The following is a 27,376-nucleotide window of genomic DNA, read 5'->3' on the forward strand; positions in this document are numbered from 1 at the left end:
GATATCTAGATAGATTTAGAACAGCCGCGCCAGAATACTGCAGATATGGTCGATGGATCGGAAATTGACGTTGGTGCCATGAAGGATCGACTACGTCGGCGGGTCGGTATGGGGGAGAAAATTAATTCATGACTGATAGAGTGGCGGCCTTTCCTATGTTTCACCCGTTTCTAATAAAAAAAAAAATATATTATTATTATTTGTTTTTTTTAAAAATATTTTTTGACTTGCATCCCAGTCCGGGGCCCGCCTCTGGCTGGCCGACGTCCAAGAATTTCATGCAAGAAGAGGATGTAGATCTGATTGAATCAGGGCTCAGCTCAAGTGAATCATGTGAGTCCACAAATTATTTTTGAATAAAAAAATAAAATAAAAAAAACGTTAAAAAGATTTTTGCGGGGGGGGGGGGGGGGTGCCCCATATGCACCCCCCCGCAAAAAAAAAAGTTAGATAGATAAGATTTATATCTCTGCATCATTATGGATTGTGGAAGCAAACCAACTTCAGGCCACAATTTTTTTTTTAATAAAAAAAAACTTTAAAAATACTATTTTTTATTTTTTTTACTTCTTTTTTATTTTATTTATTTTTGCAGGGGGGGGGGGGTGCCCCATATGCACCCCCCCACAAAAAAAAAAAAGTTAGATAGATAAGATGTATATCTCTGCATCATTATGGATTGTGGAAGCAAACCAACTTGGCGGGTCCACAAATTATTTTTTAATAAAAAAATTAAAAATAAAAAACTTTAAAAAACTTTTTTTTTAACTTTTTTTTTTTTCAGTCCACAAATTATTTTTTTATAAAAAAAAAAAAAAGAAAAAAGCTCAAGTGAATCATGTGAGTCCACAAATTATTTTTGAATAAAAAAATAAAATAAAAAAAACGTTAAAAAGATATTTTTTTTAACTTTATTTTATTTTTATTTATTTTTTGCGGGGGGGGGGGGTGCCCCATATGCACCCCCCCGCAAAAAAAAAAGTTAGATAGATAAGACTTATATCTCTGCATCATTATGGATTGTGGAAGCAAACCAACTTCAGTCCACAATTTTTTTTTTTATAATTTTTTTTTTTTTTAAATACTATTTTTTTTAACTTTTTCTTTTTTTTTCAGTCCACATTCTTTTTAATAAAAAAAAATTAAATAAAAAAACTTAATTTCTTTTTTTTTTTAACTTCTTTTTTATTTTATTTATTTTTGCAGGGGGGGGGGGTGCCCCATATGCACCCCCCCACAAAAAAAAAAAGTTAGATAGATAAGATGTATATCTCTGCATCATTATGGATTGTGGAAGCAAACCAACTTGGCGGGTCCACAAATTATTTTTTAATAAAAAAATTAAAAATAAAAAACTTTAAAAAACTTTTTTTTTAACTTTTTTTTTTTTCAGTCCACAAATTATTTTTTTATAAAAAAAAAAATTATAAAAAAAAAAAAATAAAAAAAAATGGTGGGGGGGTGGGGGGGTGCCCCATATGCACCCCCCCACAAAAAAAATAGATAGGATTTATATCTATTTTTCGGAATGGCAGGGTTTATTCCAAGTTTTCAAAACCCCCCCACTCCTACACCCCCCCATTCCGAAACAAAAATTAGGAGTGGGGGGGTGTAGGAGTGGGGGGGGGGGGTTTTCGGAATGGGGGGGTATAGGAGTGGGGGGGTTTAGGAATGGAGGGGTGCACCTGGGTCGGGTCTCCAATTTAATCCAAAGGTCTAAGCTGTGTGATGTATACATTTTAAGTTAAGACCTGTAATGGCAGCTTTTACATGTTACTTTATGTAAAATAAACAGATCAGGAAGATGCAGGACTCAGTTGTCAGGAACCAAACTCCATGTTTATTGTAGATCTCATCACAGCAGAGAGAGACTAGTGTCTCCCTCCAGGGCTTCCCCCATCACTCTTCTAACACCAATGTCTTACACATATTTATACAATCAGGAGAAGTACACAAGAGGTAACAACAGATGGTCACTCCTTACATAGGCTCTATTCTATAACTGACTCACCCAGAGTCAGTATGTTTGAAATAGGTTTGCATGAGTCGACTGTTTGTAAGGGAGAGGAGTTTAACAAGTAAGAACAGGTGATGATTGTTGCATCTACTAATACATTCTTACTAATACAATTAATCAATACCACAATGACTGTTATATGAATTTTATCCACTACATTTGACCCCTTAGGGCATAAATATAAAGTATTTATGTCCTATAAAAATAGAGAAAATTCATAGAATGACAGGATGCAATCATGTACAAATATTCAAAACAAAACTGTATTGTTAGATACACGTGTGATGGCAGTGACAAGCAAGCATTGCGCATATGCTACTGGTCACGTATCCTCAAACAGTGTATTCAACAATTCTACAGTAATGGTTGCAGAGAAAGTCAACACCAATAACCATTTTTTCCCCCACACTTCACTTCTTATGTAGAAATGTTATATCTGATCTGCAGCTTGCAGATCTGCCATTTTTGGGAAAGATTGCCATTGCTTCTTTTAAATACTATTATGGTGGTGTAGTTCCACACTACAAACCTCATAGCTTTATTGTATTACCTATTTAGTAGCTAGTTAAGACCCAAAAGTACCCATCAGGCAGGTAATTGACCCTTTGAAAAATAGAACTATCTCGGCCTGTCACCGGTCAATTTTAATAAAAATGTTCCCTTAATAAAAAGTAACTTTCAGGAAATAATGGACTGACCAATGGTCAAATAATGGTCGGAAATAAATGTTCCCTTACCCCCCATAGTTTGTGAGTAACTTTCATAGAATAATGGACTGACCAATGGTTCTGCAGAAACCATCGACCGGACCCATGATCCGGAAAGCTGCACACAAACTTTTTGCTATACAGTAAAATGTAATACTCAACCGAGGTACAGTTTAACCTGTCTTTATACTATCTTCATCAATCACTCAAAAATTGCTGTAACAATTTGCTTGATAACCATAAGTTCTAGCCTACGGATTATTATTACATTTTTTAGTTCTTTTATTTTAAATTATATCAACACGTGGAATTTGCTACCGAATGGATTTTTCATCACGTATGGCATTATCAACACAGCATGGAATTTTCTTCACTCGGGCATTTTCACTACATGGAATAAAAAATATAGAATTATGTAAAATTTCTTGCCACATGGGAATTTGTCTACACGTGTGTTTATTTTAATCCGAGTTTTACTTAACATTTATCTAGCAGAATAAGTGGACTGGAGACAAATAAAATCTGTTTTAACTTCCTTGTAAAAAGGCCATCATAAATTACCCGTATCACATTATTGATTGAGTGCCTTGAAACACTACATTTTGAATAATTACTTTGATATATTTTAAAACTCAAATGTATTCCTGTTTCAGTGTTTGGTCTATCTCACTCACACACAGACACACACGGCCCCTATCACCTGCCACCCCCCTTCCCCCCTGTCAGCTATTCTGGGGAGAGGAAAGAAAGTGGGGGAACCAGACTGATGAGTGAACTATATCATGTGTGTGGAAATAGATTACAATACTGACTTACTCAAGTTCTAAGACATTATTGTCTTTTCTTTTAGGCATATTACCTGCACCATTAAACAATATTGTTCTTACATTAATTAGTAGAATATAATTCTCAATTTTGGATCGGATTGTACTGCGATTTTTAAGGAAGTACCATTAAACAATATGTTTCTTACATTAATTTAGTAGAATATAATTTTCAATTTTGGATCGGATTGACTGCGATTTTTAAGGAAGTACCATTAAACAATATTTTTCTTACATTAACTTAGTAGAATATAATTTTCAATTTTGGATTGGACTGTACTGCAATTTTTTAAGGAGGTTATCTCAAATAAATTCATTTTATCAACTATTTACCCTATTTTTAGCATGACAATGAATAGAACTTGCAAAGTAAATTAAACCGTTTTAACTCAGGACATGAACCTTTTATGTGTGTGGCCTGCTCCGCATGTAGTAGATTGGTGCCTGTTGTATTAACATTTTCACCTGGTCCATCTTGCCAAGGAGTCCGCGGAGCCCGACGTGGGGCAAGGCAGTGGATGTGGTCCACCCCGTTGTGGATAGTTGGCCACAGCATTTCCACCTGGCCCCTACTTGCATGGAACAGACCCTGCCCCATATTGTTCGTGATCCTGGTCTGGGTGCTGCTGGTGCAGCCATGCCCTCCTTTTGACAGGACACTCCCTCTCCATGTGGTCATCTGAGGCACAGTAATGACATAAGACCGCTATGTCATATGGCTCACTGTTTCCTCCTCTTCTTTGCCTCCATTCACGGCTCCTTTTCTTCCTATGTGACTCCTGATTTGGTTGCTGCTGCTGTTGTTTCCCCTGTGGTGGCTGCCGTTGGTTCTCATAGAACATCAACTGTGCTCTTTCCAATTTCTTCTTCCTCCCGTCTTCTTGTGAGAGCATGTGCCTCTCAGCGTGCTGTGCATGTCCCCACACCTCAGTGAGGTTCCGACTTTCCCATCCAATACAGGAAGTCATAACCCGGTTATGGATGGACGGGTGCAAGCCATTGATCACGGCAGTTTTTAACAAGTCACTGTAAGCCGGGTTGGCTAGTGTCACACCACAATGCTTCTGAAAGCAGTCCTCCATTCTATTTCTGTAGGCGTCACAGGTTTCATCAGCCCATTGCTTAGTGCTGTGAATTTTCGGCCAATCAGTGTGTACTGGAAAAGCTGCTTTCACCCTGTCAAAAAGACCATCTCGATTCTGCAGCTGTCCAGTGATGATGTCATCTCTTTCTCCAGTCACATCAAAGTTTCCCCTGAGACGTAGCCACCTTAATCCAAAGACTTTGTGAAATACTAATTCCAGCTCTCTTGCCGATGGCTCGTACATCTCAATCAAATCTAACACAGCCTCACACCAGCGTTCAATCAATTCTGGGGTTTGGAAGGTCCTTCACAATGTCATTGAATTCATCAGGTGTCCAGTTTCGCTGAACATGTACTGTTGCAGAGTACGCATCTATCTCTGCTTGCTGTGCCCCAGCCCCCGGACGGGGATGAGGGTTTGGATATGGAATTAATGGGAATAGGTTACTTGGACAGAGCGTCGCTGTGACATCTGGGTGTTCCTTGGGTGTAGTAGCAGTCAGTTGTGTGTCTCTCCTGCAGTTTGGCTCCTTCTGCCTCACATTGTAGTCATCAGGAGAAGTATTGGCTTGTAGATCTGCTAATGTCACCATAGTTCTGTCAAGGTGTTCTCGCAGTAATGTCACTTCTTTCCGTTGGTCGTTGAGTTGTTCTTGCTGTAGCGTTGCAGCCCTCTTAGCTTTGTCACGCTGGTCATTGAGTTGTTGTTGCATTCTCTTCGCTTTGTCACGTTGATCTTCCAAGGCCTTCTGTTGGTCGTCAAGTTGTCGCTGCATTTTCTTTCTGCTCGGTTTTGCTCCCATCTTCTTAAGATTCTAAGTGGAGTGTTTGCTATAACAGCAAAGCATCCACCCTGCTCGCAGCGCCAATTGTAATGGCAGCTTTTACATGTTACTTTATGTAAAATAAACAGATCAGGAAGATGCAGGACTCAGTTGTCAGGAACCAAACTCCATGTTTATTGTAGATCTCATCACAGCAGAGAGAGACTAGTGTCTCCCTCCAGGGCTTCCCCCATCACTCTTCTAACACCAATGTCTTACACATATTTATACAATCAGGAGAAGTACACAAGAGGTAACAACAGATGGTCACTCCTTACATAGGCTCTATTCTATAACTGACTCACCCAGAGTCAGTATGTTTGAAATAGGTTTGCATGAGTCGACTGTTTGTAAGGGAGAGGAGTTTAACAAGTAAGAACAGGTGATGATTGTTGCATCTACTAATACATTCTTACTAATACAATTAATCAATACCACAATGACTGTTATATGAATTTTATCCACTACAGACCATTAACATAAACCCATGTCTCTCTTCACTCTAGCACTCTAACAATCAGTACACCTGGTGTTAGCTAACTTGTCAGTCATTGGCTGCTCAGTGGTGCTGGAAAGTAACTAAGTATATTTACTCAAGTACTATGCAAGTGCTTACCATGCACAGTTTCTTTTTTGAGGTACTTTTACTTTCCTTTCCATTTGTGTTACTTCTACTCCACACAATGACAACATTTGACAGCTTTAGTCACTTGTTACTTTGCAGATTTTATCATTAATACAAAACCTACAGTAACCACATACAGCCGATCTACAATGTGACGCGTTATGAGCTTGTAGATCGGCTATTTTCTAAAAATAAATTAAGTACTTTTACTTTGGTACTCAAAGTATATTTTGATGCTAAAATGTTTGTACACTGTAAGCTCCAAACCCCTCCCCCCCCCCCCCCCCCCACACACACACACACACACACACACACACACACAGACTTGCATAAACCCCATACTCTACCGCCACCCCACATGACATACCCCCCTCTGTCATACAAACTATACAAAAGAAAAGCCGATCTACAATGTGATGCGTGATGAGCTTGTAGATCTGCTATTTTCTGAACATTTAAGTACTTTTACTTTGGTACTCAAAGTATATTTTGATGCTAAAACGTGTGTGTATTTCAAGCTCCAAAACTACCACCCCCACACACACACACACACACACACACACACACACACACACACACACACACACACACACACACACACACACACACACACACACACACACACACACACACACACACACACACACACTGTAAACCATCGGAGATAGCTAATCTACAAGCTCACTGGAGCCAGGGGGGAGCACCCCACACCTATCACTAGCGCCCCTATACCCCTTACTACCATCAGCTATGCAAGCAGGTTTGTAACTGATGACAATTAGGAGAATGATAACAGGTGCTCCCGATGTGATCAACCGGAGGCAAGTCTGCACCCACACACAACACAAAGACAGAGATACCGAGTCAAACTGAATTTGTACTATTTATAACTACAGTTTTTTGGCTTTAAAGCGAGCCCACATTGTTTCTGCAAGGAACAATATTTTCTAGTTTACACTACAAAGGGCTACCACACGCATGCACACGCACGCACGCACGCACGCACACACACACACACACACACACACACCATCATAATAATGTGTTCCACATTGTTTCTCCCTCCTCTTTCTATGTCTCATTTCTATGATTGTCTTTCTCTCAGCTGTGACTCCATCACAGCCCTCCCTCTCTCTGCAGCAGACAAGAGGAAGTCTTGGCATAAAGACTACACACAGGACGACCGTGACTCCAATGTCCGCTGGCTGTGAGTGTTCATCACACAGAAAGCAGGCAAAATAATTACTGTTCTACCTTAAGTCAGTCCACCTTAAGGCCAGGTTAGCTGATTGCATTAGCTTGTTTACTCTGTGACATTGTGTCTAATGGTGTCGAGCCAATAGATTAGCGGTTTCCACACATACACCGCACGCGTCACCACCCTCACACCACCCTACCTCACAGAACTTTGTGGAATTATAGGAGGATTGAATGATGAGTTGAGTCTGATGTCTGACTTCATTCTCTGTGTGTTGGTGAGCAGTGTAAAGGACATGTCAACAGGAGACCCAGCTGAGGACATTAATGACCTGGTGACTGATGCTCTGAACCTAGAGAGGAACATGTATGAGTCAGCTAACAGCGAGGTAAGAACATAATATTTTCTCCATGACATGTATTTCCCTGTTCTAATGAATACATGAACTACAATGTAGCGATCCTAACTATTTAACTGTTCATCTTTCAGTGACATTAAAAAAATAATCAATAAAATAAAGGTTTCAAAATGTTCAAAAATTTGTCCAGAATAGGGATGACAGGTAACCAAATTAACCCTAGCGTCCTTATTCTGAGGTGAACATTAGACTAAAATAGCCGATCTACAAGCTTACAATGCATCACCATGCAACCCGCTGAGATCTTATAGATCAGCTATTTTAGGCAAACAGATTTGGTGTTGAGAGAATAAAGCATCAGGCCTAGTACAGAGCCCTGGGGGACCCCGTTCAACTATGTATAAAGGGTTAATGTGGTTATCGTTGCTGTCGGGCAGAAACCTCATATCCATGTTTACATTTTATTTATTTTTTTGTAAATGATGTATATTTTCATACATTAATGCCCTATTTCATCATACAAGAGTGTCACTCATAAGTAGTGAACATAGGAGATATACAAGCTCACAACGTGTTGTGAAGTGACACGATGTGAGCTTGTAGATCAGCTTTATTAACCATTTAAACCCTATATACTTAAATCGAATGGGGTTAGGTCCCTCAGGGGTCTATTCTTGGTCCCTTTTTTTCCCCCTCTACACTAAATCTCTTCACTGAAACTAGCAGATCTACAAGCTCAGTGTGAGCACCCAGCCTTTGGCGATCGCTCACGTGTATGCGCAAGCGTGTGCACACGCGCCTGATGTTGCGCTCCATTAGTTAAAACGTCCACAATATACCACTGTCTATCTTGATATTATAGCCTACATTGATATAGAAAGACGAAGTCATAGAGTTTAAAATTAAAAGAAGGGTATTGTGCAGTCACAGTTACCAACAGCGCTTAAAGCGTGTTCATTTTCAGCATTATTTTATTGATGGGCCGAGTACAATCCCACTTCTTACAGCCAAACTCTGTGGAACAATCGGTTAGTCTGGCATCGATTGATAGGACAGCTCCGACCTTACGTGCATGCTTAAGGTACTGCGTAGCCGGTGTTTAGAGAGGCGCTTACGTGCGGTTTTGGGAAACACCCGTAACGTAAGCCAGCCTTCGTAGCGGAGCCTTCGTAAGGACCGCACTTAACATATTGACTGCCAGAGTTTATTCATAATGTACTCACCCCTGTGCCAGCAATTTGCGTGTTTTTTTTTTTTTTTGTTTTGTAATTTTTCATTCAAATAAATTCTCTGATTGTGGTGTTAAGCACATACGACAGTTCCACCAGTAGAGAGCAGCAAATCCACACATTGATCACCTCGCTCGCCCCTTCCCAAACAGGCCCACGTCATATCCTGTCATTCACCGGATGTTATGTTTTCGACAATCCCTGACCCGCTGATCGGCCTGAAAACGATGTGATACACGAAGACGATGACTGTTAGTCACCCGGACCAAAGAAAATAGAAGTTGAGCTGTCCATTCGTTTTTTATACCGTGTGAAAAAACGTGTTTTTCCCTATTCTGGACGAAAATGACCGGAGAAAAACAATGTGACCCGGAAATGTTTTATTTTTTTACATCCGGCTCCGGGTGAGTGTGACGTAAGTGGAAAACGAAAGTGCTGATGAGAAATAAACACAGCCGTGCGATCACAGATTAAACAATGAAAATTCAAAAGAACGCATCAATGTGTTCTTTTGAATGCTGGCACTCAAGCGATGGATTTGAAAGAACGCATCGATGCGATCTTGGCAATCAATGTGTTAACTGCCTATGCACGATTTCTTTGGGAAACCTGGCCATTGTCTGTTGATGTGTGAAATACAGGAGGAATACTGGAAACTGAGGGGTGAGCTGTGGGGGAAGAGGCTGAACAGTATGGGTAAGATTCTAGCCACACACACACACACACACACACACACACTCTCTCTCTCTCTCTCTCGCTCTCTCAAAATCCAACTTTATCTATACGTTCGTTCATAAACATGAACAATGCCATAAACACACGATAAATGCACCATTTTATTACAAAATATATAATATACCTACATTACATTACATTACATCACTCATTGTCCAGCAGCTTCAGGTATCGTTATATCCTCTCTTTTTTTTTGAGCTGCTGCGATCAAGGTTTTTGCGATCCGATTCCGATCAGGCAGCATCAAAACAGATCCGATTCCGATTAATTCCGATCCGACACGGCACATACTAGTCTCTATACTGTGTATCTCATGTTGTTGTTGATGTTCTTTTTTTGATCTCTGAAGTTGCCTAGAACCCCTTTAATTGAGTTTACGGTGATATTTATGTACAGTCATAAAACAATGTGTGATATTTATGTACAGTCATAAAACAATGTATCAGACCTCATGTCTTCTATATGTGTAATGAATGTTTGTTTGTTGTTCTTCTGTAGAGTCCATGAGTCAGACATCAACACCTCCTCTTCCTCCTGGTGACAAGGTAATCATAGTTTGGCATTTAACATCTGAATCTATTTAGTTTTTACTTTTCTTTTTCCCTTTTTTTTTCAATTTCAGTTTATTTTTGATTCACAAATACATACAATACAATGCAGTACATATGACGTTTACAGATGTTTATTTTTAGCAGACAGACAGACAGACAGACAGACAGACAGACAGACAGTTTGACCAGGAGAGCACAACGTACACAGAGGTTCACATTATCTCCTCCAGTTCTCCTCCCCTCTGAACACCCTGACCAACCAGTAGGACCACAGTACACATGGAGATTAACTATGAATGACTATAATATAGTCATTGTTAATCTCCACAATGACTACAGTATAATGTGGAGAAATTTAAAACTAGAAATTGTTAAAAAACAGGAAAAATGTCAAGTATCCTCAGAGCTTCATCAACAATGTAAACCCATTTACTTAAATTGAACGGGGTCCCTCAGGGGTCTATTCTTGGTCCCTTTGCCTACCCTTTTCCCTCTGCACCAAATCTCTTCACCGGAAATAGCAGATCTACAAGCGTCACAATGCTTTGTAAGGTATTTCTGCAGAATGTTTGCTCCAGAATAGGGAAGCTAGGGTTCATGTGGTTAATAGTGTTCTACTTATATTAAACTGTTCACTTATACCTAGTGAGGCCCCGATCTGTTCCGTCTTTTATTTTGAAATACAGGAAGTAAAAGTTAATTCCAACCAATGTTAAAGGGTTAGTTCCGATTTTTTGACTGAAAGCTGTAGGAAATACTTGCCATTAATGTAGTGGTTGCCAAGGTATTAATTGATTGCCTGAGTCCCGTGGTCAGAGTTCTGGTCCGGTTCTGATTAATATGAAGTAGTTCTGGTGATTTGGTGGGGGCCACTCATTAAAAATAAGTCAATCAAAAAAACTGGCGTCATTCGTATTGATGACCTATTTCTACCATATAGTGCAGGTTTTGTTCAACTTTGACCCCTCCGTCACATGGTTCTATTTTTTTTGTCCAGAATCACTGCGCTGCTGCAGCATACTCTCTCAAAACAAGGTGCACTGCCAGTGTTGCCAAATTGCGAGAGAAATAAGCAGCCAGGTCTATGAAAACAAGTCCAAAGCAAGTGACTAATAGGCCACATGCCCTATATATATATATATATATATATATATATATATATATATATATATATATATATATATAAAATGAAAATAGACGATCTACAAGCTCACAACTCGTCTTCATCGGTTAACAAGTCGCTTATAATAATCAAACATGGCAACACTGGCAGTGCACCTTGTTTTGAGAGAGTATGCTGCAGCAGCGCAGTGATTCTGGACACAAAAAATAGTACCATGTGACAGAGGGGTCAAAGTTGAACAAAACCTGCACTATATGGTAGAAATAAGTCAACAATACAAATGACACTAGTTTTTTTTATTCATTTGTTTTTAATGAGTGGCCCCACCAAATCACCGGAACTGGGGCAATCAATTAATACCTTTGCAACCACTACATTAATGGCAAGTATTTCTTACAGCTTTCAGTGCAAAAATCTGAACTAACCCTGGAACAGTCTGTTTTTGTAGTTTGACTGTCATTGTCTGTTGATTTGTGACATACAGGATGAATACAGACACCTGATGGATGAGAAGAGGTCTGAGCTGAAGGAGAAGCTGATGAGGATGGGTACTGGGTACGGAATTGTGATACTTCTACTCCTGTACAGTGGCCCTCATTTATCAACGCGGTGTAGACCAAATAATGGGCGTACGGCGAGATCACCGCAACTTTCGGCATTTATCAATATATCCTGACGTTGGTTTCAGCCTACGGTACGCTGAGATCTCACGTCTGGTCGATAGCAGTTGTTGACGTTGGCTGCGCCCGTTTATTCCATCCTAGACCTGCGGAGCAGCATTGTCTAACTGTCTGACAGGCATCTGGACACATATATCCACTCCTAAATGTATTATCTAACACGCTAATAAATAATCCCTGTGAAAATATAACATTTTATAAACTCCTTTAAACAAACTGCTTTAACAGTCATTCGGTTAAGCTTGCGGATCTGGCTGCATTGGCTATTTGAAAACAGCAGATCTACAAGCTCACAACGCGTCGTGATGCGACCCGTTGTGAGCTTGTAGATCTGCTATTTTCAAAATATACGAGCGCTTCTGCGAGAGCCTTTTCGGGACTCCTGACCATCTTTTCATGGACAGTGAGGTCTACAAATTTACAGTATAGTCCTGTAGCAAGTCCTCAAAAAAGCTTAGTTTGAGATACCCCTTCCCGAGTTAGAACAAAACACAACCATGTTTTTTCTTATCTTTAGGGTCTTCCCTTAATGAAATGGATTGTTGTTTTTTGGCTATTCTTAAACTGTTACTGCAAAGCCTAAGATGCTATTAAACAATAAGCAGTGGTTGCGTGGAGAGATCTAGTACAGTTTTATTGCAAATTAGACTTCTTTAGACATACCCCTTCTCTGGAAATACAACATTATAGGCGGGTACAAATATGGTATGACCCAAAACATTTTTAGAAATATAGTTGCAAGCAGCAATAATACGAGAGAGAGAGAGAGAGAGAGAGAGAGAGAGAGCGAGCGAGAGCGAGAGCGAGAGCGAGAGAGAGAGACTTCGGATTGACAGGCTGCAACACTATGCTATAGCTTTGTCCAGGCTGGGGTTGTCTGTTGAAGATAATAAACTCTTGCCTTCTGTCATGAAACAAGCCCCTGTTTCACTAACACTAAGATCACTCGTTCACAAACCATTTACCAATAGAGAAAATGTATGTCTCCTCGGAAACAAAAGCAGCCGATCTACAAGCTCAGAAACACGTTGCTATCTGAAAGGTTTTGAGAATGTAGATCGTCTATTTTCAGAATGAAGTATGTCATACATTGTAAAAACATACCCTCTCAAATAAGCATTTCAGGTTATCTTTAACAATTGCACATGCATCAATTGACACAATCATGTTGTGTGTGCAATGCAACTTAAATGAAGTCTGCATCAAGTGAGGCTTGAACTGGCAACCTTGAGGTTTTAAAGCACGCTCTCAAGCGAGAAGCCATTGGGCCAACGGACAGAAACTGTGAAAAAATAGATTACACAGATGATACAGTTTAACGCAAATAGCTGAACAAATTCTGGGTTTAAGTGTTTTCAAACTGCTCAAAATTGCGGACAATCTAAGGTCGGAGCTTACTGGTCAACGTAATACATGTGTTCCTCATGAGTCAAGGCACATGTGTAAGCAGGTTTAATGGCTGTCGGCCAAACGAGGCATGACTTTTGCCTGTTTTGATTGATTGATTGAATATTTTATTAGGCAAAAAAAATGTAAAACAGCACAGTTACTGTGAAAAGGCTCGAACGGCCAAGGCTCCAAAGACAGTCAGAGATGCATTTTGTTTTGTTTTTATTTCGCCCAACTCCATTGAACTCCAGTGCAAGAATATACACATTAGCAACAATAATACTGGCCTAAAAGTCACAAATAAAGCAATGAGAACAATAAATAAGCACTTAAGGCAAACACGTATAAACAAGACCCAACTGGATAAAAGCTCTCTTCAGGCTTAACCTTGATCACACAAGGCCCTGTAGCTCTCCCTCAGGGATGTTACCTGTGTTTCTGCCCATATCTAACTAACCTACCTGTCTGTCCCTGCAGCCTCCATTAAATAGGGAGTGGATCCTACCACAGGACACAGAACCAATTAGCAACAATTCCAAATACTTCCATAAATACTCCCAGAGCTTCCCCCGTGCCACAGTATAAAAGTAACCTAAACATTCCTAATGATGCGTTACAATTAAACAAATTTAACTTGGGGTAAAGACTCAATGATAGTTTAAATAAACACAATAGGCCTACTCCTAAAGCATATGAAACACCCCTCCTCCACCGCACTTGGCACCTTCCCAATCAAGGGGATTGCCACCAGCAGTGTAGGAGAGACAACCAGCAAACAATCAGTGAACATTTCATTATCAATACACAAGTTTAAAACCATTAGTCCTTGCATAACTTTCAATGCTGTCAGATGTGTGTATATAGGGCACGGGTTACCCCGTGACATTTCCCCCCCTTCTGAAGACGCCCTTTGTGGCGTTCTGGAAAGGGAAGTCCACTCCACAGTTCACTGACCCATTCCCCATAATGGAAAGGACCCAATGGCGAATGTGTGCTCATGTTCTTCCACCCACCCACTTCGGTTCTCCCAGTGGCACCGGTGCTGGCGCCCTTTCTGCTGCCACCGCCGACCCGTCGCTGCCACCGACAGGCTCTGCTGCCCCAGCATGCGCACTTGGCTGCGCCCTGGTTGCCTCACTGTCCACTGGAGCCGGGTGATCTGGTGGTTGAGAACTTTGAACATCTGTTCGTTCCACTCGTTATCAAGCTTCCTCGTGGCCAAACCCGCCTCTCTGGAAGTGGTTGTGTCCACCTTGGGCTGGAAACCTTCCTCGATGGCTCCCCCTGTGGCACCCTCTTCCTTCAAGGACGAGGCTCGCTGCTGCTGGTGATGGTTTTTGGAAGGCATTCTGGATTGTCTTTTCTTTTCTTCTGACACCACATGTGAAAAGGCTCGAACGGCCAAGGCTCCAAAGACAGTCAGAGATGCATTTTGTTTTGTTTTTATTTCGCCCAACTCCATTGAACTCCAGTGCAAGAATACACACATTAGCAACAATAATACTGGCCTAAAAGTCACAAATAAAGCAATGAGAACAATAAATAAGCACTTAAGGCAAACACGTATAAACAAGACCCAACTGGATAAAAGCTCTCTTCAGGCTTAACCTTGATCACACAAGGCCCTGTAGCTCTCCCTCAGGGATGTTACCTGTGTTTCTGCCCATATCTAACTAACCTACCTGTCTGTCCCTGCAGCCTCCATTAAATAGGGAGTGGATCCTACCACAGGACACAGAACCAATTAGCAACAATTCCAAATACTTCCATAAATACTCCCAGAGCTTCCCCCGTGCCACAGTATAAAAGTAACCTAAACATTCCTAATGATGCGTTACAATTAAACAAATATAAGTTGGGGTAAAGACTCAATGATAGTTTAAATAAACACAATAGGCCTACTCCTAAAGCATATGAAACACCCCTCCTCCACCGCACTTGGCACCTTCCCAATCAAGGGGATTGCCACCAGCAGTGTAGGAGAGACAACCAGCAAACAATCAGTGAACATTTCATTATCAATACACAAGTTTAAAACCATTAGTCCTTGCATAACTTTCAATGCTGTCAGATGTGTGTATATAGGGCACGGGTTACCCCGTGACATTTACATTTAAAATACTTTGTCTAACAGGTCCGTTCATAAAAGTCCTTGCGGACTTGTTTCCAATGAGGGCCTTGGTATTTAATTCATTAAAGTTTGCATTTAAAAAAAATTGCTATAGCAAATTTGACCAATTGGAGTAAGATTGTTTTCAGTGATATTTGGAATGACCCTCTACATTTCTGCAAAGTTTCAAAGAAATGTGAGTCTGCATGTATGTGTTAGGGGCAGATGAATAATTGTCATAAAACTGCAATATTCATTGGCTCATTAACCCTGTAAGACCCGGATATATTTCTACTTGCAAAAAAAAAAAAAAAACCTTTCAGATGGTCTTATAGGAGTACTTAGGAGAGGAAAATATAATGTTTTTTTATTTTTTATGTTTTGGTAAGTTTTTATGCAAATGTTTCCATATGGAAACGTTGGGTCCATCAGGTAGCAAAATTTCCTATAGGCCATTTTTAAGGATAACATGGCAAATGTATAATTACTTCACTAAAACAACTTAAGGATTCATTTATATGGTTTATTATTTGGCCTCAGATCAATTATTAATAATATTTGGCCTCAGAACAGTATACATTATGAATAATAACACCAATAAGCCATATTTTTAAATCAATTTTATTAAAAGAACAACAAAATAAAAATCTGTACAATATATGTAGTAAAGAAACCTAACCATTGTCAGTGATCACACAATACTGTCTGACCAACTCACTGATTTCACATCACATCAGCTACAGCCGTGTTTCGTGTGTCTGCTTCCCAGTACATCCGCCATCCATTCATTGGAGAAAGGCCCATTCTCAGATACATCCCCAACATTTGCTCAATTTCTTTTGGACTTGTGTTGACTGATGTTCCTTTTATTTGAAGGCTGTAAATGTTTGTGTTCGTTGTGAGAGAGTCAATCATGTCTTTGGACACAAACTGGCGGAAGTACTGCAGTGGTGTTTGGAGAGAACTCATATCTTCAGAGGTCAGAGGTGGGCCAGAAAAGTCTGTATTAGGGCTGATGAAGTCCTTTTTCAGCCACTGATATCTTGAATCACGGCGCTGAGCGGGTTTGGTCAGTTGGGGCGGCTGAATGTCTGCTGGGCGGTCAGTGGGTTCACTGGGTGGTTCACTGGGTGGTTGGTTTTCTTTGGACCCCATGCCACAGTCCTCTTCATCTGACTCTTCATCAGTCTCATTGATGTCTATGTCAACATCACTCTCTCCGTTCATCACGATATCCAGAACATCCCTTGCTGAGAAGCGAGGCCCTTTCTGTTGTTGTGGCATTCTGAAATGAAATAAAGACCATTAGTACATTTAGTAGTGCTTACAAACAACATTTCACAAGTCATACAATACTGTCTGGCAAACCTATTGTGTGATGATGATTGCCGCTAAGTGGGCATCATTCCATTGCCCCTAAGTACCCACCACACCTTGAATGAATAATGAACAACCCCCACAACCCCCAACAAGTACCAAAGTGGTCCCACTGTCCTTGTAGTATCGAAAGCAAATTAAACATACTGAGAAATAACAAGGGAATATATTGGTTAAACTATGGTTGAATATGTATTGTTTAGGGGGAGAGAGAAAGTTTGGGTGGACATTTTCTGAGGCTTACTGCTCAAAGCAAACAATTCAGTTTTTGTGAACAAAGGAACCAGCTTGTATGGTTCTGACTGTTAAAACAATGTTTATATATATATATATATATATATATATATATATATATATATATATATATATATATATATATATATATATAGTAATGCAAAGTGGGGGAAATACACATATAACTGTTTAAATCTATTGTGAAAACTATATATAAGGCTGAACAGTAGCAGGTGAACATTAGGCCTGCCCTTGTATTTTTTGCAACCAAGAGGGCCCAACGATTCCAAAAAGACACAAGTATGAATCATGCTTTAATTTCTAATTTGGGACATATATTTCACAATAATAACATATGTACATGTTCTAGACATTGTAATGTTCAACAAAAAAAATATTACAGGCATATTACTTACGTTTTTGTGAGGAATATCTTCCAGAGAAAAAAGAGATCTGTTCCAACAGAGATTTTTCAAGTTGTGATGATTCCTGGCTCTGTGGGGGGTATTTATATGCAGATATCCTGGCCAATGGCATTGTAAGACTAAACAATAGGACCCAATGAGCATTTAGAGGTGAAAAAATAACAGAAAAAAAAAAGATTTAAACATCTTTCTTTATAAAATATAATTGTTTCCAAAAGGGATCACTGGGTCTTAGAGGGTTAAAGCTAAATTTTTTCACTCCGCTCCCACCGTTTTGTCGGCATAGGTCCAAAGTTCATGTGTAAAACGTTTTGTGCAGATTACTCAAAAATCCCAGGAGGAGATAGGTTTGAACTGTTTTTCATATAATTCAAAATGGTGGGAGATCTAAAGGTCAGAGGTCAAAAGTCAGATTGAGATTGAGTTGAGTGCTATAGCGCCACCTTTTGACGAAAGATTGTGAGATTTATTTCTTGATAGTTTTTCATGACCATCTATCATATGGCCAAGTTTCGTAAAAAGCGTATGCACGGTTCAGCCAGAACTGGTAAAAACGGCAGAAGAAGAAACAGAATAATGCCAATATCAAAACGGAGCCATGCTGGCAGCCTGGCCCCGTAACAAAAGGTTTCTCAATGGTTTATTGTAGTATCAGGTGTACTTAATAACATATCAAAAGTTTACCAAAATCTGATAATTAGAAATGTCAAATTTCCAAGATGGCTGCCACCAGTTCCTTAAAAGACCATTACTCCTTCATTATTTGCCCTACACAAGTAATTTTGGTGCCTAACCCAATGTTTTGGTGATCTAGGAATCCAATTAGCATATATAAATTATAGTCAAGTGATTATAAGTACAATTATATATTAAAGCAATTGGTTATAAGCATATTTAACAATGTCATTTGACATTTCTCCCTTTTCTACATGCCATAATGCCCAGGATTGGTGAATTCATCACCTATACATGTAATTCACATGCTGTTGAAGCTTTCAAGATTTATTGTGATGCCAATAAGGAATAAATTAATTAGTACTGGGTGGTACTGTGACATTTGTAAAAAACATGGCACAATGTGATAGACTGGGAATATTACACAAATCTTGGAAGAAATTCCTTATCGAGAAATGTCTTCACCAATTTGTTTGTAAAGGTGTCTGGTTCCCAAACTGGGTGTCCCCCACCCCTCTTTGCACACTCGCACTGATTGCCTTCCTAATGTGTTAAAACATCGATTTAATGTTTTTCAAAATATTGTGTCTACAAGATGACACTGCGCTTGTCCATGAGAAAAATAAATATTCTCGTGTATGTAGGGGAGGAGTTATGAAGTTGGGTGGGTAAGGGGAGGGGTGCAGAGAGATTGGTTCATAATGCAAGAAATTTTTTGGGGGTGGGGTGTAAGTAGTCAAAGATGAATTTAGTTTGGGCTAAATTTGATCCACAGAGCTATCCAAAACCTTTCAATATTGAAAACAATATTATCTATCAACTGACAATATTCTCTGCCACCACCTTCTGAATTACTGCAAATTGTGACTATTAGTTTTGTTGTGTTTTGAGGATATATAATATCTTGAGGCCTTGTTCCAGTAAAAAAGAAATATTAGTAGTTGGAGATTAATTATATAATTAGTTAAACGGGTGACCATTTCAGAGTGTTTTAATAGTCACAAAATATTGGATTTCACAATGATCTAATTGTATCTCTGCAATTTGGACAAGTCCAATGGATTCCCAGGCCCCCAAAACATGGGATTATACACAAAACGTACTTGTCTAGGATAGATAATGAAGGAATTAAGCTATTTTAATGTTTTTTTGGCCATCTTGGACGCCATCTTGAAAATAACACCTTAAAAGTGGTCAAACTTTGGTAAACTTTTAGTATGTTATTCAGGACATTTATGGAAGACACCCAAAAAAAACTGTTGAGAAACCTTTTGTTCAAATTTTTTAGGGTACGGTGCTTTTTTTCATATATGCACCCGCCTATTATTTTTATGTTGGAATAACACTTTACTTTTTGTACTTTATATATGCCAAATAAAAGTCCAAATCAAATTAAAAGTCAAATTCCTTCTCAGTTGGCATTGTTTAACCCTCCCTGAATATCTATTGTTGTGATTTTGGGGCAATGTTGAGGCAATTATGTATGTGAGCAAAGTACAGCACCATATTCAATCACACTCACACATGATTGCTGTGTGTGGCAGGGGCAAAATGAAGCCATGTCATTAATTCATGGAAATATGAATTTATGATTTCAGTAGTAAGAACTTTTGTATATACACATCCAAACCAAAGGTGCATAGATTAATTCATTTTGTTGAGAATTGCAGGCCTCAATACAGAGAAGCATTACACAAATGGAATACTGTGATTAGGGGTATGTCTAAAGAAGTCTAATTTGCAATAAAACTGTACTAGCTCTCTCCACACAACCACTGGTTATTGTTTAATAGCATCTTAGGCTATGCAGTAACAGCTTATTTGACATAAATGTATGTTGTTTTTCTAAATGAGGGAAAGTAGAGGAGTCCTCACTACAAAAGTACAATTTCCGCCTAAACTAAAGGTATGTTTAAAGGACTATATTTCAGTATTTCTTTATGTAAATTACATTCTGACAAATTTGATGAAGATAAGAGTGAGCATTCTCAAGTTATAGCATATTTGGTCACCGTTGCCCTATTCGGATTTGCCTTTTTCAGCAATTGGGGTAGTCTAAAGAAAAGCAAAAAAGAAAATGTTGCCCCAAAATAAAATTTCACAACAATCCATTTCATTAATGGGAGACCCTAATGTGTGTGTGTGTGTGTGTGTGTGTGTGTGTGTGTGTGTGTGTGTGTGTGTGTGTGTGTGTGTGTGTGTGTGTGTGTGTGTGTGTGTGTGTGTGTGTGTGTGTGTGTGTGTGTGTGTGTGTGTGTGTGTGTGTGTGTGTGTGTGTGTGACTTGACAGGTGGCGAACCGGCAAAACTCTTTCTTATTGGCTTTCTATGCTTTGTTTGGTCGTATTCTGGTTCTTCATGTTGTAAAATCGGGGCGTTTTGAGAATATTTAAGGGGGTGTTATTTAAATGACGCTCATTTTCAGACGTGAGATTTATCAAAGCTCCGACCAAATGTACGCTAGGATTGGCTTTATAGGATTCGTTGATAAATGTGTCTTCGACGTTGGTGTAATGAGAGCGTAAAAATATAAGCCGTTTTTTACGCTCCGTTGATAAATGAGGGCCGGTGTGATTATTTGACAGCTTTAGTTACTAGCTACTTTGCAGACGTACATGATTTCTTTATTTACAACAAAACAATTGCATTAACCCCAATAACTGCGGGTTATGGTTACATAATCTCTAGGTAAACGAAGTAGAGATTGTTAATCAGTCACTGGTGGCTTTGTTTTCTCAGACTGATAAAAGGGAAAAAATGAATCATTAAAATGTGTTTCCAAGTGTACTTGAATGGTTGATAATGTAATTGGTCCATGTAGTGTGTGGTAGACCAACCCGATCTCCAGAGATTACCGTAACATTGCACGGAACGAGTGCACTTCATTCCGTGGATAGTCGCCTCGGAACCCCCAAATTGCGTGCATATGTACGGCGCTCCCTTTGTGACAAAACCATTTCGGAGGCGCGCAGTCACAGGCGAACTGTCACCCCGTGAAGGACCACCGAGGGAGCTAAGGCGACCGAGTTGCCGTCCTGAACGGTGTGACGTTCGCCTGTGCCTACTCAGCGCCGTTTGAGTTATGTACCGATAGGCACAGAATCGTAATTTTTTTTGTGGGGACTGCTCTGCTTCCGGGTTTTTCCGGGTTGCGACTGGTTACGCCCACCGTGGGACTCGCCGTACATATGCACGCAATTTCGGGGTTTCTAGGCAACTATCCACGGAATGAAGTGCACTGGATCCGTGCAATGTTACGGTATTCTCTGGAGATCAGGCTGGGTAGACACTGCACTACAGGGATGAGTAGACTACAACTCCCACAAGTGGGAGCTGTATCCCACAATGAGCTGTCCACACACACACACACACACACACACACACACACACACACACACACACACACACACACACGTACTGTTCGTACATACTTATGTACTTTTCTTATTCAGAATCATTGAAGAAACATTTGTTTGATTTCAGAGGACATGCTGGGACAAGCAGAGGATCATCATACTCTGGATATGGGTCTGGGACAAGCAGAGGATCATCATCCTCTGGCTATGGGTCTGGGACAAGCAGAGGATCATCATACTCTGGCTATGGGTCTGGGACAAGCAGAGGATCATCATCCTCTGGCTATGGGTCTGGGTCAAGCAGAGGATCATCATACTCTGGCTATGGGTCTGGGACAAGCAGAGGATCATCATACTCTGGATATGGGTCTGGGACAAGCAGAGGATCATCATACTCTGGCTATGGGTCTGGGACAAGCAGAGGATCATCATGCTATGGGTCTGTGTCGAATAAAGAACCTCAATCTTTGGACCAAATGTAAGATCACTGACCTCTTTGAACTTCAACTGGAAAGACACAAAAAACGAAAAATTGAAATTATTTAAAATTTGACATGACTCTAACTTCTTGTTTTACTATAAAACACAAACACAGCTTTAACATGAAAATATTGGACATTAAACAGGTAGTTATTTGATATATGACAATCACAGACATTTCTTGCAAGGATCGTAATGTATTATAATTCACAGAGTTGTGTTGCTCACTGGCAAGCAAGTACACTCACATTATCCTCACTTTTTATTTTGGTTTGTTTTTTACTTAAGTAAAAGTAGCAATACCAACATATAAAAATCGAGTACACAAGATTGTCATCAAAATATATTTACAGTACCAAAGTAATGTCGCATTAATTCATCACGTCTTTATGCGAAGTGGGCTTGTAGATCCCCTATTTTTAAATAACCAAAGTATTAAATAGGGCTTTAGTGGCTAATGTATGATTGTACAAATCGGCAAAGTAACTAGTAACTACATTATCAGGGATGCAGTGGGAGGGTTGAACATATTCAGTTCCATTGGGGGCGGGGGATATCCCCCCCACTTTTGGGATGAAGAAAAAAGAAGAAGAAAAAAACTCAGATTATACAGCAGTTGCTTCTCTCCGAGCCCAGCTAACATTCACATTAATTCACAGGGATGGGAGGGGTACAGAGAGTTCCGGAAAGTAACTAAGTGCATTTACCCAAGTACAATTGTGAGATACTTTTACTTTACTACAAGTAAGACGTGTGAACGCTGGAAGCGAACGCAGATTGACTGTGGCTGCTATATTTCAACCACACTGCAGTAGTGCACTCTGCCGCACTTTGCCGGCTGTATACAGGCAGTGCAGCTGCTGGCATTTCAGCACGGAGTTTCGAGTCACATGGGGGCGCGAGCCAATGAGAGCGTGAGTCACATGAGAGCGTGAACACAGACACAGACGGAGACACAGACGGAGACACACACACACAACCCAAGCACGGTGACATAGTATGCTCCACTTGGTCGGTTGGTTTTGCGAACGCGAACGCGGAAGGAGGCCGCGTTCGCAAAAAATGTCAATACTTTTATGCTTATACTTCTCAGAGACAAAAAGTACTTTTTACTTCACTATAATGATTGTACTTTTTACTTCACTATAATGATTGTACTTTTTACTTCACTATAATGATTGTACTTTTTACTTTACTATAATGATTGTACTTTTTACTTCACTATAATGATTGTACTTTTTATTCCAATCATTTGACAGCTTTAGTTACCATGCACGTTGTAGATTTACATTCTTACAAAGCATACATTAACCCCAATAACGTACCAAAAAAAGTTGATTTACAAGCTCATAACGTGCACTTGTAGCCAGTAACATTTTGAATAAAGAGTATTTCTACATGGTGGTATTGCTACTTTTACTTAAAGGTGTTGCTCACCCAAAAAATGACTTACTTTCTATCAATTACACACCCCATGAAACCTTGAATTTGTGGATATTTTTTTGTTTTTTGTCTCATTCCTCAGCCAATAATTTGATGACCGGGTCATTGGTCAATACGAGACTCAGTTAGAGACTCTTTGAGTCTCCTACTGAGTCTCCTGACCTCCGGTCATCACATTATTGCCTGAGGAATGAGACAAGAACCAAACAATCTCCATGAATTCAAGACTTCATTATTTTTTTTATTTATTTTTTTGGTTGGGTGGGGAGGTATAGTTTACACTACAAAGGGCAAACTGTCTGTTTCCACCTGTACATTTAGAGATATGTCATATGATATTATGACATAATATCGTAATAATAATACATGTCTCTTTGTGTTTTCTGCCATTGCCTCAGCTGGGACTCCATCACAGCCCTCCCTCTCTCTGCAGGAGGCATGAGGAAGTCTTGGCATAAAGACATCACACAGAGGAGCCGTGACTCCTATGTCCTCTGGCTGTGAGTGTTCATCACACAGAAAGCAGAACTAATACAATGTGTTCTCACCATTTTCTAGACCCCAGACCAGCTGAACTATTATCACGTATTATATGATGAGTTGAATCTGATGTCTGACTTTGTCTCTTTCATTCTCTGTGTGTTGGTGAGCAGTGTAGAGTACATGTCAACAGGAGACCCAGCTGAGGACATTAAGGATCTGGTGACAGATGCTCAGAACATAGAGAAGAACATATATGAGTCAGCTAACAGCTATGTAAGAACCTAATATTCTCCCCATGACATTTATTTACATGTTCTAATGACCACATGAGCTACAATGTAGTGGTTCCAAATACATGTCTAACATTGAGACATGAACTATTCCTCATTCAGTGACATAACAAAAAAAAGAATGAAAAAAAGAGTTTTTAGATTGGCTATTTTAGGCAAACAGATTTGTTGTTGAGAGAAGGTTCATTGTTGTACTTAAAGGGATACTTCACTTTCGGGCCGGGGACACATTTAAAAAAAATATTAAAAATAAATGAAAAAAGTTATGGAAAATTCATGGCCCCCTCACACATTAGTAGGACACTGCGTGTCGTGAGGGGGCCATGAATTTTCCATAACTTTTTTCATTTATTTTTAATATTTTTTTTAAATGTGTCCCCGGCCCGAAAGTGAAGTATCCCTTTAATGTTGCACCCAGTTGTAATCCCCCAACCAGGTACAGCTGGTATGTTGCACTGGGTGGGTGTGCTATAATTTTACAAATATAACCCTCAATAATGAAACCAAGTCATTTTAAGGCAGGAACTAGTGGTTTGTGGAGATTAATAGTGTGGGTGTGATCACTTTGTTGGGGGGGGGGGGGGGGGGTCTGGGGGTCATCCCCCCTATTCCAGGCTCAAGTTGCTAAAGCCACTACTAGCGGATTTAGGACTAGGCAAGGGGCGGTCCCCCGCAAAAGTTGCTATTCTGGGACACCTCCCTTACCCACTAAATACCTGTGCTACCCGTTACATTATGCATTGGTGTGGTTTGGGCGTTACAATGATAAAACCAATCACCAATCCTATCTCCCTGTCTGCAGTGTTGCCTGGTTTGATTATTGAAAGCCACATCGGGCTTGTTTTTCTGAAGTTGCTTGTAAATAATGGTAGAACGGTTGTGAGCTTGTAGATCGTCTATTTTCGAATAGCCAACATATATAAATATGCACATTGTTTAATGGACGATTTATATAGGTTTGAAGTGCTCATGTGGCCTATTATAGTATAGGAACAGTCTGTTAACAGCTTGATGTCGCTTCTCATTGTCTGTTGATGTGTGAAATACAGGATGAATACGATGACCTGATGAATAAGAAGTGGTCTGAGCTGAGGAAGAAGAGTCAGATGAAGATGGGTAAGGTTCCAGCCACACACACACACACACACACACACACACACACACACACACACACACACACACACACACACACACACACACACACACACACACTTGACCATTTAAGGTTTAAGTGGTTATACTTCGTTGACCAGGGTCACCCAGGTGTCTGTACTTGGTCCACTCCTTTTTCCCTTCTACACCAAATCTCTTTGTCAAAAGTAGCTGATCTACAAGCTCACAAGGCCACGCAGTTTGAGCTTTTAGATCGGCTATTTATTTTTGTTTATTATCAAAATAGAGTGATTAACGGTGTCAAAAGCCTTTTGGAGGTCCAGCATGACCATGCTGCAGTATTCGTAAGTCCACCTCTTTTTTGATGTGGTCGTTCAAATAGAGAAGGCATGTGTCAGTAGAGTTGGATGTTCTGAAGCCAGATTGGAATTTGTATATTTTTTTCAAGATACTTTTCAACCTGTTCATACACATTTTTTTCCACAACTTTCGAGATGGAACTAAGAATAGAAACAGGGCGGTAGTTGCCAGGGTCTAATTTACTTCCTTTTTTGTACAGAGGGGTTACTCTCGCTATTTTAAAATCAAGGGGGACCCGTTCCTGCTTGATTGATGTGGGTGATGATTGGACCATGATTGGCGGCTGAGTCTTTGAGAAATTTGGAGGGAATATTGTCGTGGCCAGTGGCCTTGTTTTGTTGAAGTGCGCAATTTTTTTTAAACACCTCATCTGTTGTCACCATGGTGAGTTTAAAATCACCTTTGCGCCATCGGAAACATGGACTCTACGCTTGGTGCCAAAGGTCTACATATTGTTCACCTGAATGTGAACAGTCTTGTTGGGTCTAAAGACAGACGGGCCCAAATCAGGGAAATGTTTCGCGATGGTAAGGTTCACATTTTGAGCTTCTCTGAGACCAAACTTGATGATTCAGTAACGAACTAACGACAGGAACAGACATGGGGGTGGTGTATGCATGTATGTACATAAGGATACTAACTGCCCTCCCTCATTCTGACCTGACTCTAACCTGACTCTGCCAGATGGGGGAAGTATTGACTTCACTGGTTCAGAATACAGTTTCCATCTGGGATCGCTCAGAGAGTAAGGGCTCTATTCTCGAGCACTTCCCCCCCCCCCCCCTAAACCACGTTAAATACCGATAATGGAGCTGCGCCGCCCCAATAGGTTATTTTAGCACCTGCTCTACCCGTCACCATTATGCCGACGCCGTTATTTGCGCATGGAGGTGTGCCCGTGGGCGTGTTGTTGCTATATCCCCCACATTCCCCCCATTCTGCAGACACACATGGGTACGGCTTAGGGAGGGGGGATAGTGCTTTCTAAAACCACCCGCCGGTTTCTAAAACCACCCGCCAAGTGCACACAGACACTGCAATGGCTTTGTGTGTTGGACCATGAGCCGTGTTGCCAGCCTTGGCGAGAAATAAGCAACCGCAGGTCTATGAAAACAAAAAGAAGCAACTATAAGGCCACATGAGCACTTCAAACTACTAACTAGAGCTTTCATATCCCCTAAATATTTCAGCCCGGCTCGACTAATAATTGACAAATTAGGCCCAGCCCATTTTTCTAAAGAAGCCTTATTTCTCATTAAATCTTGGTAATTCGTTAAGAACAGGAGTCATTCTACCCTATTCCAACAGTCTATATTTTATTTAAAAAACAGCTTGGAGCAAATAGGGCTATATAAATATATACACTGCCCCATAACCATTTTAAAAATGATTATGGTTATTCTATGAAATATATGTTTCATAGAATAACCGTAATCATTTTTGCGATGGAGAAATCACATCCAATGTTACCTTCTACTGCCCGCTGCCTGTGCTCTCATTTGAAGAAATAATCCAACATTTACTTTGAGGTGAAAAAGACATGAAGAAAGCTCAATAGTCTGAAGATCCATTCTATATGTCATGTTATGGTTTAAACTTTAAAGGGGGCTCTCTGCTGCTGCCATCATGACAAGACAGCTGATTGATTTGACCTACTTTAGCGTTGCGCTGCCCTGTTGATTAATTA

At 40.1% G+C, this 27,376-nt stretch overlaps 1 protein-coding gene across 1 annotated transcript in view; it reads left to right on the forward strand.

Annotated features, from left to right (window-relative positions):
* LOC308077337 (uncharacterized protein) overlaps positions 1-27,376 on the forward strand; it is a 396,397-nt gene that overhangs the window by 359,662 nt on the left and 9,359 nt on the right. Inside the window, exons 47-55 of the mRNA XM_080417984.1 lie at positions 7,187-7,288; positions 7,565-7,667; positions 9,508-9,562; positions 10,100-10,146; positions 11,760-11,830; positions 21,648-21,998; positions 23,842-23,943; positions 24,097-24,199; positions 25,266-25,332. Of these exons, the coding sequence (XP_080274110.1) occupies positions 7,187-7,288; positions 7,565-7,667; positions 9,508-9,562; positions 10,100-10,146; positions 11,760-11,830; positions 21,648-21,998; positions 23,842-23,943; positions 24,097-24,199; positions 25,266-25,332 (1,001 nt within the window). The remainder of the gene's footprint in view (positions 1-7,186; positions 7,289-7,564; positions 7,668-9,507; positions 9,563-10,099; positions 10,147-11,759; positions 11,831-21,647; positions 21,999-23,841; positions 23,944-24,096; positions 24,200-25,265; positions 25,333-27,376) is intronic.

Source organism: Gymnoscopelus braueri (assembly GCF_963280865.1).
Source record: "Gymnoscopelus braueri genome assembly, chromosome: 21".
Taxonomy (NCBI): domain Eukaryota; kingdom Metazoa; phylum Chordata; class Actinopteri; order Myctophiformes; family Myctophidae; genus Gymnoscopelus; species Gymnoscopelus braueri.